Source organism: Ahaetulla prasina, chromosome 1 (genome assembly GCF_028640845.1).
Source record: "Ahaetulla prasina isolate Xishuangbanna chromosome 1, ASM2864084v1, whole genome shotgun sequence".
Lineage (NCBI taxonomy): Eukaryota > Metazoa > Chordata > Lepidosauria > Squamata > Colubridae > Ahaetulla > Ahaetulla prasina.
This window is the reverse complement of record NC_080539.1, coordinates 45,060,089-45,076,429: the sequence shown is the minus strand read 5'-3', so window position 1 is coordinate 45,076,429 and position 16,341 is coordinate 45,060,089. Positions and strand designations below refer to the sequence as shown.

The 16,341-nt window shown below is 37.7% G+C and overlaps 2 protein-coding genes across 5 annotated transcripts in view; one reads left to right on the top strand and one right to left on the bottom strand.

Moving 5' to 3' along the window:
• Positions 1 to 15,081, top strand: part of MSH6 (mutS homolog 6) — a 27,866-nt gene extending 12,785 nt beyond the window's left edge. The window contains exons 3-10 of one of the 3 annotated variants that reach the window (XM_058164993.1): positions 614 to 789; positions 1,393 to 3,949; positions 4,409 to 4,671; positions 6,901 to 7,018; positions 9,062 to 9,151; positions 11,396 to 11,550; positions 14,276 to 14,475; positions 14,922 to 15,081. In XM_058164993.1, coding sequence (XP_058020976.1) covers positions 614 to 789; positions 1,393 to 3,949; positions 4,409 to 4,671; positions 6,901 to 7,018; positions 9,062 to 9,151; positions 11,396 to 11,550; positions 14,276 to 14,475; positions 14,922 to 14,997 — 3,635 coding nt within the window. In that variant the 3' untranslated portion in view covers positions 14,998 to 15,081. Of the gene's footprint in view, positions 1 to 613; positions 790 to 1,392; positions 3,950 to 4,408; positions 4,672 to 6,900; positions 7,019 to 9,061; positions 9,152 to 11,395; positions 11,551 to 14,275; positions 14,476 to 14,921 lie in introns of those variants that run through there. The other 2 variants (XM_058164994.1, XM_058164995.1) reach the window with 2 other exon arrangements.
• FBXO11 (F-box protein 11) overlaps positions 15,049 to 16,341 on the bottom strand; it is an 86,191-nt gene continuing 84,898 nt past the window's right edge. For both annotated transcript variants that reach the window (XM_058164997.1, XM_058164996.1), the window contains exon 23: positions 15,049 to 16,341. In XM_058164997.1, coding sequence (XP_058020980.1) covers positions 16,212 to 16,341 — 130 coding nt within the window. In that variant the 3' untranslated portion in view covers positions 15,049 to 16,211.

Sequence of the window (16,341 nt, the reverse complement as noted above, 5' to 3'; positions counted from 1 at the left end):
TTCAAAAGAGAAGACTTGTCCAGACTTAAGTAGACTAACAAAATGTAATCCAGACAAATTAGGCTTCCTTTGTTTTGCTTTCTCCTACTCTCTCATCTTCAAGCAGAAAAAATGATGGTATATCTTAAAATGTGATCAAAATGTCTCATAATCTTAATGCATGCTCTTCGTGGTCAGCTGGTAGAAGAGACTTATTATTGATTCAAAGCCATTTTTCTTTTACTGCTGTTATCTACTCTTCCCTTTCAGCTTGTAGATTCTACTGGCTTTATATTTGCATCTTCTGGAGTGTAAAGAACACTGCATTTGCATAGTTCAGTTACTGTATAAATTTGATAAAACCCTCTGAATTTTTAAAGCTGCACTTGTGTTCTATAGTAGTTTTAATGTATGCTATATAGAAAGCAGGAGCCTTGCCAGAGAGATAAATGATTGAATTAGGGATTCAAACCAGAGTTTCTCCTGGTTATGGTGTTCAGTAATTTCAAAAAGAGATTTCAAATAGCTTAGATTCAGTGGTATTAAATGAAGATAATGAAAGTAAAAAACATAGGATGGACTTAGAAAAAAAGAGATCTGAATAACCACTCTTTCTATCCCCTTTATTTTAAAGGTTCTTCAGGAAGAGACACCCAGAGGGGAGGTATGTTTTACAGTTCAAGACCTGAAATTTTAAGAGCAATGGAACTGGCAGATGCTGCTATGAGAAAGGATAAAAGTGAACGACTAGGTCTAGCTGTGTGTGACAAACCTTCAGAAAGTGAAGAAGAGGAGGAAGAAGAAATGGAGGTATTTTTTGTTTAAATTGTTGCTTTCAGAAATACTAGGAGAAATGTTTTTCTTTATTTCTCAGGATACATTTATATGTGAATGCACCTTTGTCTTTTTTAAAAAATTTTTTTCACAAAGTCAGCTATCAGTGAAACTCTGACTTCCTTTCCAAACAAAATATAAAACATAATATCTAATTAAATCAGTTAAAAGAACCAAATTGAATTCCCTGTGAAAATATCAATACATCCCATACACTTGTTTGGGCTCCAATTAGGCCTCTGTATGAAAACATGTCTCTTGAAGAAAGTCAGGTAGATAAATTCTTTTATCTTTTGAGCTTCATATTTGCTTTTATTATTTAAGTTGAGGTTGGATGTGATTGATTGGTTAATGTAGAAAAATGTGGGCTGTTATCTTAAATAAAGCTGTATAGTTTTCCTTTATTACATATTTCTCTTAGCAAGTATGTCTAAGCTAAAGAACATTGATCCGCTCATTTGCTTACAAATAGGAAATTGGAAAAAGGATCAAGTTTTTGCAAGTTGCAGTATTAGACTGCTAATTATCAACTTGTCTTTAAAATGTCCATTTTTTATATTTCTTGTTTTTTCCCTTAAGCAGGTGAGTGATGAAGGCGATGATTTCGACACAGTAAAGGAAGTCAAAAGTAGAAATAAAAGGATAATTAGACGAAAGCATTCTGATGGAAAAGCCAAAAAGAGAAAGGTTTTCATGGATTCAGATACAGATAATGAGGGTTCCGATATGGAATTCCAGCCGGATGAAGTTAGCAGTGATGAAAATAGTATTGAAATGTATGACAATGAAATTTCTGAATCTGAAACTGTCCCTGAAAAGAAGCGTTCCGTTAAAGTACTCACTAAACATTCTCCTAAACAAATGCAGGAAAAGGCATGTAAACCCCCCCAAGAAGTTAATCTTAAAAACAACCTCTCTGAAACACCCAGTAGGGAAATCTTTCCTGATTTCATGCATAAATTAGCATCTTATGCAGCTCCTGAAAGTTTTGATTTTCGACCAAGCATTAATGGAGGAGCAGCCGGAGGGGGAGGAGGAGATGGTAATCCAACCGTATGGGAGCATGAAAAAATAGATTGGCTTCAGGATGGTAAAAGGAAGGATGGTCATAGAAGACGACAAAATGATCCAGATTATGACCAAAGTACTTTATTTGTGCCAGAGGATTATCTTAAAAACTGCACTCCAGGAATGCGGAAATGGTGGGAGTTGAAGAGTCAAAATTTTGATGCTGTGATTTTTTATAAAGTTGGAAAATTTTATGAATTGTATCATATGGATGCTGTTGTTGGTGTAAATAAGCTTGGATTGGTATTTATGAAAGGCACTTGGGCTCATTCAGGTTTTCCAGAAATGGCATTTGATAGATTCTCCAATGTCCTGGTCCAAAAAGGTTATAAAGTTGTACGAGTCGAGCAGATGGAGACTCCCGAGATGATGGAAGCACGGTGTAAGTCTTTGGCTCACCCAACAAGATTTGACAGAGTTGTGCGCCGAGAAGTATGCAGAATAATTTCCAAAGGAACACAGACCTACAATATTCTTGATGGTGACTATACAGAGACCCACAACAAATACCTTCTTTGCGTAAAAGAAAAAACAGATGATTCTGCTGGCCTGTATCGTACTTATGGAGTTTGCTTTGTTGATACAACAGTTGGAAAGTTTTTTATTGGCCAGTTTCCGGATGACCGTCATTGTTCTAGGTTTAGAACACTTCTGGCTCATTATATTCCTGTACAGATACTTTTTGAGAAAGGAAACCCCTCTGCAGAAACACAAAAGATACTTAAAGGCTTAATCTCTTTTACTATTCAAGAAAGCTTGACTCCTGGTTCTCAGTTCTGGAATGCATCTAAAACTTTAAAAACTCTCATTGAAGAAGGTTATTTTCAGAACAATGAGAATACAAATAGTGGAATCACTCTGCCCCCAGTAATCAGATCCATGACTGCAGAAAATGATTCACTGGGACTTACTCCTGCAGAAAACGGTGAACTTGCTCTCTCTGCTCTAGGCAGTTGTGTATTTTACCTTAAAAAATGTATTATTGACAAGGAACTTATATCAATGGCAAATTTTGAAGAATACATTCCTGTAGATATTGATATAGTTAACAAAACCAGATCAAGTAGTGTGTGTGAGAAAACAAACCAGCGAATGGTACTAGATGGGGTAACACTGGCAAACCTGGAAATACTGCAGAATGCAACCAGGAGTTCAATAGAGGGCACATTATTGGAAAAAATTGATACTTGTTGTACACCTTTTGGAAGAAGACTCCTGAAGCAATGGCTCTGTGCACCATTATGTAATCCTTGTGCCATTAACGATCGCCTGGATGCAGTTGAAGATCTTCTAGCTGAGGCTGCTAAAATGTCTGATATCCGTGATCGTCTCAAAAAGCTCCCAGATCTTGAAAGGCTTTTGAGCAAAATTCACAGTATTGGATCTTCTCTTAAGAACCAGAACCATCCAGACAATAAGGCTATTTTATATGAGGAGGCTAGGTACAGCAAGAAAAGGATTATAGATTTCTTGTCTGCACTGGAAGGATTTAACATAATAATTGAAATTCTCTCAATTTTGGAAGGTACTGTTGATGGCTTTAAGTCTAAAATACTAAAACAAATAGCAACAGTGAAATCAAAAAATCCGGCAGGCTGCTTCCCAGACTTGAAAGCAGAACTTGAAAGATGGGATTCTGCCTTTGATCATAATGTAGCACGGAGGACAGGTGTGGTTAATCCAAGAACTGGTTTTGATTCCGATTACGATAAAGCTTTAGCAGATATCAGTGAAATTGAGGAAAATCTTCGTCAGTATTTGGAAGTACAACGCAAAAGACTTGGTGTCAGAGCTGTGATGTATTGGGGAGCAGGCAAAAACCGTTACCAAATGGAGATTGCAGAAACTGCTGTGCCTCGGGATTTGCCTGATGAATATATCATGAAGTCCAGTAGAAAGGGCTATAAACGTTACTGGACAAAAGACATAGAAAAGATGTTAAATGATATTATCAATGCTGAAGAACGGAGAGATGCAGCACAAAAAGATTGTATGAAAAGATTATTCTATGACTTCGATAAAACCAGAAAAGATTGGCAAGCTGCGGTGGAATGCATTGCTGTTCTAGGTAAGTTGTCTTCTGCATAGAAGTAGAATCACATTGGCAGATCTATGTAACTGATTGGGACTATCTAAAAGTGCTCACAGGATTCTTTATTAAGAAAAAAATAATTTTACAATTACGATATTTTTTTTTGTTTTTTTATTGTAATATCTCAGCCCTCAAAGTAAGTGTTATGTTCTGCATAGCTTTGACTCTACTTCAGCTGTAGAGTCTCAGATACAAAAGTTTAAGCTATATGACAGAAATTTTCATCAAAGACCTATACTTACCGGAAAGAATTTGTATATATGGTACAGAAAGGGGAAATTCCTTGGCTGAGCATAGATTGGCACTGTGCCTTGTCATTTGAGAGATCTGTACTGCAATCAAAATGATAATTCCAAATATATAGCTAAATAGGAAATTCTCGCAAGAAATACTTGAAGGAGGAAAATTAACTCTTACTTTTGTTTTATTTTCTAGATGTTTTGTTATGCCTTGCACACTATAGTCAGGGATGTGATGGACCATTGTGCCGCCCAGAAATCTTGTTGCCAGAGAACACCTCACCTTTTCTGGAGCTCAAAAGTTCACGTCATCCATGCATTACAAAAACATTCTTTGGAGATGATTTCATCCCTAATGATATTGTAATAGGCTTAGAGGATGAAAAAACAAACAGTAGAGCTACTTGTGTCCTTGTGACTGGTCCAAACATGGGAGGAAAATCTACACTCATGAGACAGGTGATTAGAGATAGGCACCTTATAGTCTGGCTTTAACACCCTTCATTTTTTAATCTTATATGTATTTACAGTGACTTTATAGTTCTTTGTGGTATTTCCAATATTAGTTTGCTGAGCTGCTAATATAATTTGTGCAAACAGAATTGTGTTGAAGATAACAAGTTGGATAGTCTCTTCTCTCCCCCCCCCCCATCTTCTTATGTAAGTATGTTGCATGTTATCATACAAGGATATTTCAGATGAAAACAACTGCTCCAAAATAGGACACTTTTCAAAAGAGGACTGAACTCAGTGATGGTTTTTTTCCCCCGATCCAGATTCTGTTACTGGAATAATGAATTTAGCTTCGTTGGAATTTAATTTGCTTAACTTTTCATAGAAATCTCTGAATTTATATAAACTATTTCCCTATCGTCCAGATGGTACTGTGCCAGACATAGGAAAGAAGCACACCATTTGAACATGCCTTGTATATGTTCCATTTTCTTTTTAAAGATGCCGAAACAATAAAATGAAATTGTTTGCCAGAATATTGATATCTCCTTTTGGAGAATGGGGGATAAATTGCAAATAGCCTTGTGAGTCCCCATGTATGCTGTATAGAAACAGTTCTGTATTAAATGGCTAAATCCAAAGCTTGATTAGATAATTGGGACTGGGAACTCCATTGCCAAGCAACACACTCATAAAGCATGACAACATGTAACCATGCCAACTTATGATGGCAATTCTGACTGTCCTGGTTGCTGTCCTTAGGCAAATTCCATGCAGTTGCAGTGTCCTGGGGTCATATTGGCATTTGCAACCCCCATTGGCTTCCTCATTGACTTGGCTTGTGGGAAACCAATGGAGATGGTTACAGGGCAATTGTGATCATGGGATGCTGTGACTGTCTTAATTTTAAGCCAGTTTCCAAGCAACAGCTACAAGGACGTAAGTACCCCTTGTTCAGCTCTGTTGTAACTTCAAATGGTCGCTGGAGGGGTGGTCATTAAATGAAGACTACCTTTAGTTTCACATGCCCTTTTTAAAGTTATCTACTGAAGATTTTCAAAATATCTTTTATTTTTAAATCTCACTAGTTAGCCTGTTAGAATTTGACTTCACAGAGTGACTAAAATAAATAAAATAATTTGGTATTAAATTTGAACATTGGGAAAAAGTGCCCCATTGCCATCAGTTCTTAGGGCTGATGCAGTTGGCCCTCAATTTAGGGCCTTTAATATAGTTAGTCCTCAATTTACGACCATAATGCCATAAGCTTGGCATATCCATCATAGGTCATGATGGTCGTCAAGGCACCTATGTGATCTGATTTTACTGTTTTTGCAGTGGTCACTAAGAGAACAATGCAGTCATTAAATGAATGCAGTGATCATTAAGCAAATCATTCTATTTCTAAGGGCATTTTTTGCTGGAAGTCAGCAGGAAAGTTTTAAATCATGGTTATGTGACCACAGAACACTGCAACCAATCATACAGGTGAGCTGATTGCCAATCACCTGAAATTTAGTCATGTGACTGGGGATGTGTATGCAGCCATTGGAACTGGCTCATAAATAACTTCTGGGAGGCCCATTGCAATTTCAGATGGTTGTTAAGTGAGTGGCCTTTAAGTAAGGACTATCTGCAACAAAAAAGGATGGTTCTCTTCCGTACAATTTAAATGTCTTGGCAACTGCCTGGACAAGTCCCTGCAGTTTTTCAGAAGCAGTTTGCCATTGGTCCTATCATAAGACCGAAAAAGAGTGATTGGCCCATGTCCCAACAGTTTTATTTATTTATTTATTTAAAGAGACAACTGGATTTTCTGTTTTTTCTTTGAAGACATTTTGCTTCTCATCCAAGAGCCATTATTCAGCTCTGAATAATCATCTTGGATGAGAAGCAAAACGTCGACAAAGGAAAAACAGAAAGTCCAGGTGCCTCTTGTGGGTACAAAAAAGCACTTTTGGGATAACCATAACTTGGATGACTGAGAATCTCCATAGACGTGATTGGCCCATGGTCACTCAGCTGGCTTTGTGCCTAAGGCAGGATTACAACTCATGGTTTCCCGGTTTCTAGCCTGGTGCCTTTACCATTACACCAGATTGGCTGTCTGATCTCAGTGGAATCACTTGAACTTTAGTGGCAACATAGATGGAGGAGCAGATGAAGAGAAATTTCTCTGGTTGCAGAACAAGTTAATAAAGAGAGTTATTTGCTTTTGCCTTTGTTGCTTTGCAGGCTGGTCTCTTGGTAATAATGGCTCAGTTGGGATGCTTTGTACCTGCTGAATCTTGCAGGCTTACTCCTGTTGATAGAGTGTTCACTAGACTAGGAGCTTCAGATAGAATTATGTCAGGTGGGTTTCACATGTTTTTGTAAATGCTAAAAGACTAATTGCCTTCTCAACACTATGTAATGATCAAATTGAAGGATTTCTTTCTAAACTACCTCCATGTTCAGTCTGAGCTAAAAAAGTCTCATGCCAAACCTAGAAAGTACAAATCAATTCCAATTCCTCTATTAATTACTAGAAAATAACAGGGTTTAAATATGCACCATGTTTTCAATTGTCTGGCAATTGAAAGTATATTGTTTTAAGATACTATTATATTCTGGTTGAACATTTAGAGCATTCCTAGTAAATTGATAAAATATCAGCATTATAGTGAAGAGAAGCATGAAAAACCTGCAGAGTTGAATGTTGCCTTAAACCAGGGGTGGCAAACTATTTCATTGAGGGTCACATCACGGTTCTGTTTGACCTCGGGTGTGGGGGGGGGCATGGCCAGCTCAACGTCACTCATGTCGGCGCCTGTGGTGGCCTGAGCGCTCTGCCAGTGAAAACGGGTTCCTGAGCTCCATTTTTGGCTGTGATGGCCTCCTGCAACTCTGCCAGAGAAAACAGAGCTCGAGAGAGCCCTCCGGAGTTCCGTTTTTGCTGACAGAGGCACCGCAGGCCAGTCCTTTGCCGTTTCCAGAGCGGCCCCGCCAGCCAGATCTAACACTCCGGGGCTGGATTCAGCTCCCAGGCCTTGAGTTTGACACCCCTGCCTTAAACCAAGACTTGAATTAAATAAGAAAATTAGAAATTCTTATAGGTAGTCATCGACTAACAAATTAATAGAATGCCTGCCAATTACATTCGTAAACTGAGGAATTCTTTAATGATTTCCCTGATTTACCCAATGCATTCACTAATCGAATGGTCATTAAGTGCACATGAGGTATCAGCATTGGGAAGACCATGGGGGGCTAGTGCCCCACCGGGTCTCTACAGGGCCTGTGGCGATTCACTTAATCTTTTGAAGATCTCGATGATCAAGTGAGCTGTGTCCTCTCCAGCCTCTGCCATAGTTTCTTTGCCTGCGTTCCTGCAGGCTCCAGTTATCTTTGGAAAAAGCTTTTGGCACGAAGAGCAGAGGCTGGGGGCAACGTGCATGCCCCTCCTGGCCTCCGTTCTTGGCAGCAACAGCTTTCTGCAAAGACAACCGAAGCCTGCAGAGATGCAATCTCTTGCCCCTATAGGCTTTGGCAAGCCTTTGCTCAAGGCTTTTGCTGCCAAAAACAGAGGACACCTGGCCTCCATTCTTGGTGGCAAAAGCTTTTTGCAAAGACAACCAAAGCCTGTAGGGACACAATCTTTTGCTCCTGCAGGCTTTGGCGAGGAAATGGCAAACAGACAGAAGGCCTCAAGCACTGAAGCCTCCTGTCTGTTTGCCAGGCCTTTTGGCGCAGATCTCGTTCAGGCCTCCATATGCAAAGAATGGAAATCTGAAGCAGCACGAAATCATGTGAGATCACTAGCAAATTCTCTGCAAATGCACAGAAGGCCTGAAGCATGGAGGCAGGCAAAGAAACAGTGGCAGAGAGGCTGGAAAGAAGACAGCTCGCTAGATCTTTGCAAGGTAAGTGGGTCTCCACAGGCCCAGTGCTTGTGAGATCCTGGGGATGGCAGGGGGGGATAGACAGGGTGAATATTGCAGTGTCTCTGCAGTTGTTCGTAAGGATGATTGACTGCCATGGTGCTGCAACATTCATAACCTTGGGACTATGTCGTAAGTACTTTGGGGGGGGGTTATGTCATAACTTCGAACGGTTGCTAAGTGAACTGTTGTACCTTGAGGATTACCTGTATAGTTTTCTCCACATGTATTGGAGTGTAGTTCTTCTCATCTTGTGCAGTTTGTAGATCTTTCTCTATGGGGCTGGTCTAGCCAACCATGGAAATAAATCAAGCTGAAATAATATTTTATGAGTTGTTGGTACTGCAGTAAAAAGGAATTGTACTTGTGTATTACACAGATGTGCAACCAATAATTGGGGAAAGTTTACATTTGTTGCATGTGATGTTCCTGCCTCTGGCTATATTTTGTTAATATCTTAATATGTTTTCCATTAGGAGAGAGTACATTCTTTGTTGAGCTTAGTGAGACTTCGAGTATACTGCAACATGCAACAGAGCATTCCCTTGTTCTTATGGACGAGCTAGGTATGTATGTTGGTGGGTTAAGAGTGTCATAATTGGATTTTAATGCTTCCTGAAACCCGCTGGTTCAAAATCAGATTTCTGTTACCCATATATTTGCTGATTTCATTGTGGCTTGGAAAGGCAAAGTAATGTGTAATATGATAATGCATTTTCCTTTAAATGAAAGTCTCTTTGCTACTGCCTGGGCAATAATAATGCAAACATCTAATAATACTTGCAGGTTATATCAAAGACCCCGAGTCCAATTTAAATTAAACAATAAATGCTTGCAATGCTTAATGGTGGGTTTTTCTTGCCCAGCCATATCTAAAAGTCAGACCCATTTTTCCAAATATATATATAACACTGGGTAAATAAAATGTTACTAATAAATTAATTCATCAAAATTGAGATGGTTTGCAAGGACAGTGAATGAGTAAATTAAGAGGCAACTAAAACCATATACAGAGTTGCTAAATCATAAACATATTAACATGCATGTAAAGTCAAGCATATAAAGCCAAAGGCAAGATTATTAGAACAATGTGACTGCCCAGTTTGTGCTTAAACATTTTAATGAAGGTCTTGCCTGCTTATTCTGTATTTTCCTTCGAGAATCCCAAACATTTTGGAACACAGTATATCTCATTTTTATTTAAGATAACAGGTAATTAATAGGCTGGAAGTAAGTTCCATACAAACTAAAAAAACATAATTAATGCTTCTGAAATTATCTGATCTGAATACTGATAGTCAAAGCTTTAATTGGCAAGTAGGACCTCCATCATTGACTAGGGTCTCATGAACCAACAGTTTTATTTAATTGTTCAAAAATATTTGGCCCAGACATCGAGATAAGCAATACATTTTCTTATCCCAAACCTCCAATTTGTAAACTTCCAACTTCTGTTTACAAGGTGGGGCTTGCAGGTAGGGCAAAATGATTTTTTTAAAAAGCAAAGTAAAAAGTAGTTTGGGCCCATTCTTGATTCCATATGTAGAAACAAACCTTTTCCTATAGAATCTTTGGTTTCTATCTTTGTTTTTCATGACTGAGTTTTACTACAGTTGTTTTAGAACAAGATTTTCTAAATACTTTTAATTTAGCAAATACTTGAATAAACCTAGAATTAAAATGTAAGATTATTATTTATTCACAACAATGTGAAGTCACCCTGCCAGTTCTTTAGCCAGTTTTGGCTTCATACGCATCAGGCTCTTAAAGAACTTAAACTGACATAATGTATTGGCATAGTATATCTGCAGATCGAAACAGTGTGCCTTTTGCAACTGACAGATGGAAATTTTGTCAATGCACAGATTTTCTAAGTGCAAACCAAGATATTTTTTATATGGCACATGGTATGCCTCTAACCAAGACCACCACACCCAGTTTATTATTTATTATGGTTGGTTGCACAGTCAGCCAATGTTTAGATTGGATCAACATTTTTATCTATCTGTTGAGTCCTTCCCAAGGGCTTGGGTTAGGCAGACCTTGTTGCTAAATATTAAAATATTGTTGAAGAATAGTCCTTGGTGGCTAATAATCATTCGTTTAGGGACATTTTGAAGTTAACAGCAGCACTGGAAAAAGTGACTTATGACGGACTGCTTTTCACATGACCATTTCAGCATCCCCATGTGGTCAAAATTTGGATGCTTGGCAGCTGGCATGTATTATGGTTACAGTGTCCTGGGATTATATGATCACTTTTTGCAACCTTCTGACAAAGTTGATGACAAAGTCAGATTCACATAATCGTGTTACTAACTCAGCAACTGCAATGATTCACTGAACAACTGTGGCAAGAAAGGTTGTACAATATCCATGACTGATATTATCCAACTGTAAAACGGCCAGGTATTACAGGCTTCGTACATGCAGTAGGTGTTTGGGTTGGCTTCCTGGAAATTAACAGCCGAGAGTTCTTAAATCCAAACTGTGGGATAAAGACCTTGCCTTATGGTTAAGGACCAGTTGAAGTTATGACAGACTGAAAAATGGCTACTTACAATCTGTCCTCAAAGTTAGAATTGCTGCACCACCCATTGAATAAGCTGGATTCAACTTAACCACCATTATTCGCTTAATGATCATAGTGACTCACTTAATGACCATCAATTATAAAGAAGTTCTGTCATGAAATGACTCAACTTACGACTGCAAAGACTTATGACCAAAATTCTAGGCTAAGGTTAAGTCAAGACATGTAGTTATCTGTTGTAATAAGTTTGCTACAGTTTTGTCTCTCAATTTTCCAGGGAGAGGAACAGCGACTTTTGATGGAACTGCTATTGCTAGTGCAGTTGTCAAAGAACTTTCAGAGAATATTAAGTGCCGTACAATGTTTTCAACACATTACCATTCTTTAGTAGAAGATTATTCTCACAGTCTCTCTGTACGATTGGGACACATGGTATGTAATAGTCTATGCTTGTAATGGTAGCTTCAGCAATTTTATTAGATATATTAAATGTTTAAAAATGTTTTTTGTTAAAAGATTACTGCTAAATGAAAACCACCCTTGTTTACAAGAATAGATTAACAAGAATTGAAATTAGCAAAAAAATATATAATTTTTTTCCCCTTCATTTCCTAAATAGTGGCAAATTTCTGATCTTTATCCTTAATTTGCATCAAATGCGGTGCAAATTCAATGATGTTTAAACATTTGTGAATTCTTTTAAATTTTCAATATTTGTGCAGAAATAGGACTTAAAATATGAACTGTTCTCCGCACAAGTCCTAAAACTAAACAAAGAGAACTCAGTTAAACAAATGAGTTAAAAACATTATACTTATTCATTTATTTATTGAGGAAAGGGAGCCAAAGCAACATGTTTCTTTCTGTATGGCAAAAGTATGTAAACCTGTAGGAATATCAGTTCATCTGAAGGAGAAATTAAGAGCCAGGTGTTTTGATCAGTTTGGTGTGAGTATGGGAGGTGCTGCATTATTTAAAGAACAGAATTCTGGGTATTCACTACCAGAGTCAGATCTTCACAACACAGGTCGGTGAAAGTGTGTCATGGTTCAAACAAAGGACATTCCTGAGTACCTCCAAAAAAATCAGCTGTTGATGCTCACCAGGCTGGAAAAGTTTACAAACTATTTCTAAAGAGTTTGGATTCCACCAGTCCACACTTAGGCAGATCATGTATAAATAAAGGCAGTTCAACATCTTTTATGTACACTGAGAGCATATGCACCAAGACAAATCCCTTGTGTGTCCAATCACACTTGGCCAATAAAAATTCTATTCTATTCTATTCTATTCTATTCTATTCTATTATCCACCCAAGAGAGACAACCAACCAAGATCACAGAAAGAGCAAGTCATATATCATTCCAGGACTCTTCAAAGCCTAGGTAACCTCTATGGAACTAAAAGCTTCTCTTACTTTAGCAGATGTCAGTATTCATGAGATTATGATCACAAAAACACTGAATAATGCTGTGCATGGTAAGGTTGCAAAGAGAAAGCCACTATTCCAAAAAGAGCATTGCTGTCCATTTACTCTTTGTGAAAGACTCCAAGCACTATTGGAAAACGGTCTGTGAATGAGACCAAAATAGAAATAGCACTTAAGACTTATATATTGCTTCAGTGCTTTACAGCCCTCTCTAAGCGGTTTTAGAGTGTCCGCATATTGCCCCCAACAATCTGGGTCCTCCTTTGACTGACCTCGGAAGGATAGAAGGCTGAGTCAATCTTGAGCCAGTGAGACTCAAACTGCTGGCAGCCCAGTCAGAAGTAGCCTGCAATACTGCATTCTAGCCGCTGTGCCACCATGGCTACTGTGGCTTGAATAAAAAGTGTTGTTTGATGAAAGGCAAACAGTGCATTCCAGCAGGAGAACCTTATCCCATCTATGGAACATAGTGGGAATATCAGGGTCTGGGCCTGCTTTGCTGCCTCTGGCCCAGAATGGCTTGCCATCATTGACTGAATTGTATCAGCAAATTCTGCCAGAAAATATCAAGGTTCCTGTCATGAACTAAACTCAAGAGAATGTGTAATAAGACAGTGGCCTAACCCATACGTTGTACAAGAATGGTTAAAACAGAATACATTTTGGAATAGAAAAGTTAGGATGCTGATTTTATTCCTATAAAAACATTGTAGAACAACCTGAAACAGAAGACACCCACTAACCTCCTTGAATTGAAGCTGTTCTGTAAGGAGGATTGGGCTAAAATTCCTTCAAGCTGATGTGCAAGACTTGTTTCATTATAGTTATTGCTGCCAAAGCAGGAACACTAGTTACTAAAAGCAAAGGTTCACATATTTTCATGCACACATACATGTAAATATCTATGGAGATTCTCAGTCATCCAGGTCATGGTTGTCCCAAAAGTGCTTTTTCAAATGGTAACTGGACTTCGTTTCTTCAGTTCTGAAGAAACTTCTTGGATGAGAAGTAAAACTTCTTGAAGGAAAAACGAAGTCCAGTTGCCTTTTGAACAAGCATCTTTGGGACACAAGTATGTAATTTTGGATAATTTTCCTCAAATAAATGAACAATGTTTTTGATATTTGTTTAATTAAACAAGATCTAATCTAGTTTTAGAGCTTGTAATACAGAACAGATCATGTTTTAGACACATTTATGCAGAAATATTTAAAATTATTTACAAACTTTTAAGCACCGCTATGAAATGTACTTACTTAAAAGGGTGCAAAATTACATTCTGTTCACTATTCAGTGACAAGATATATTCCAATGTTGAAATGATCCTATATCAACCTTGAAACACTTCTAAGGACAAAGTGACTTTTTTAAAGTGATTGGTTTCTCTTTTTCTTTCATTCTTGAAATAAGTATGGTTTGTCATCATGGACTGTACTGATATTTATCATGAGAAATGAAATGCCTATGTTGAGGGTCATTTGAGTATTAAATGTTTCTATGTAGGGTAATGTTTTCAAACCTTTGCAATTGCTGGATGTGTGGATTTCAATTCCTAGAACACCCCAGCCATTGTGATTGTCAGGCATGTCTTCTAGTTTTGATTGCTTAGATTCTGCATGTTTGGAATTTATTTTTTAAAAAATATTGGGTGGCCGATCTTAACTACATTGCTACATTAGTGGCTGTTTTTTAAAAACACTTAAATTGCTAATGTCTTGTTCTTTCCAGGCTTGTATGGTAGAAAATGAGTGTGAAGATCCTAGTCAAGAAACAATCACATTCCTTTATAAATTTGTTAAGGGGGCTTGCCCTAAAAGTTATGGATTTAATGCTGCAAGGCTTGCTGACATTCCAGAAGAAGTGATTCAGAAAGGCCACAAAAAGGCAAAAGAGTTTGAAAAAGCTGTTCTTTCAATGAAAGTATTTAGGCAAGTTCCATCATTTTTCAATTATTCAACTATACTTTTTTTTAATAGAAAAGTGGTCATAATTATTCCTTAAAATACCTCTGCAACCCAAGGGAAGGCTTAAAATAAATTGAGGGGGGGGAGATGTTGACAGGGAATGTAGGGGGAAGTAACCCTAGTTTCCAATTTTTGCTGAACTACAACCTGCAGTATATCTAACCATTGGCTAGAATTACAGAGAGTTGTAATTCATAACTAATTAGAGGACCCATTTCTCAACTAATTTTAAAAATAGTGCTTTGGACCTGAAGTACAATGTCAGATTTGTGTTAAGGCTCCAATGGGATCAGTGGAAAAATGTATGCACCATCTGGATCAGTAAATCCAAAGCTACACGTTTTCTGCATATTGAAATGGGTTGAGGATTGAGTAGTTGTGCTGGAATAATTGCATGTTTGCTTTTGCAGGAATCTTTGTTGGATAGCTGAAGGAGCATTAGCAGCCAGAGACTATCTTGACAAACTAACTCTGCTTCATGTTTGAGACCCTGTATAGTTTTTCCAGCAGTTTTCAAAGGCAGTATGTAAACAACACAATGATCTAATAAACTTTATTTTTTAAAAATGACCATTTTCCATTGTCTTTCCTAGGAAATTAAACCCTTTTAATTCTTAGCTACCCTCTACATAATGATTATTGAATACTCCACAATATATTAAGTCTAGATGTTATGGTACATGCATACACTTTCAGGCTGTTGATTACCCACTGTCACCAATACACATAAATGGAAAAAAGCTATGAAACTGTATAGGGCGTCTATATACTTTTTCTCATCTTCATTGGAGCAGGAAATTACAATTGTCAGCAGTTCATAAGAGTAATATCTAGACTGTTCAATAAAACTGTGAACAGAGTAAAATACAGGATTGTTTTTAGGGAAATTCTTACAGTGTACTTTAAAACACAGTAAAACCTCCTCTTGCAAACTGTCACCTGTGTACTTTGTTTTATAGTGCATTATCTCCCAAAAAGTCTCATTAAAACATTGTTTTGTGAGGTGATGTAAATCATGAGGATTGGAAAAAAAGGAAGGGGAGATTCTAACTGCAAAGGATACCAGAAAAATTGCTGGATATAATTTAAGATTAGTGTTCTCTTTCATAGAAAGAACATACATACTGGGACATGAGTACAGTTACAGCAAGTCTAGGTGTGCTAACAAAACAGGACACATTCAAGTACAATAAAGATTTGCTTGAAATTAAAAACTACATGAGATTAAAGCATTAAAATCATCTCAATCTGAATAAATGTTAAAAAACCAAAATAAATGCGGAAGTGCTAGCTCACATTTTTACCATATTACAAAAAGCAATTGGTACCCATGTCCATAAAGGCAGCAACAAAGACTGCTGCTCGTCTATAGAATAGGACTACTGCAAATGGGACTGCGTTTCAATGCTACTTGTAGAAACACCAGTCTTTTGGAAGTTGCCATCTGTACAAATACGCGGCTCACTTTCTTCACGCCTGTCCCTTAGTCTTTACACAGTAATGCTGAAACGCCCAGTTCTGTTATCCTGAGTCAACATATTGCCACTTTCTTTTTGGTAGGTTGAGCTCCATAGTGTCACCATTTATTATCCATTTTAAAGTTTCTGCAGAAATGGGCAAGTATAACTTCCTCAAAAAAAAACGAAAACCAAAATAACAGTTACAATAGAATGGCAGGACTTTTTTTCCTCAAAAGTAACTCAGTTGTGCTGCAGTGTATTAGATTCTATAGGAGGAGCAGAGTCATATAGTGTATCTGTATCATGTGTCGGTTCTCCAGCTAGTGTACATGGATTGGACAGTGTTCCAGCACCACAGTCGCAAAAAAAC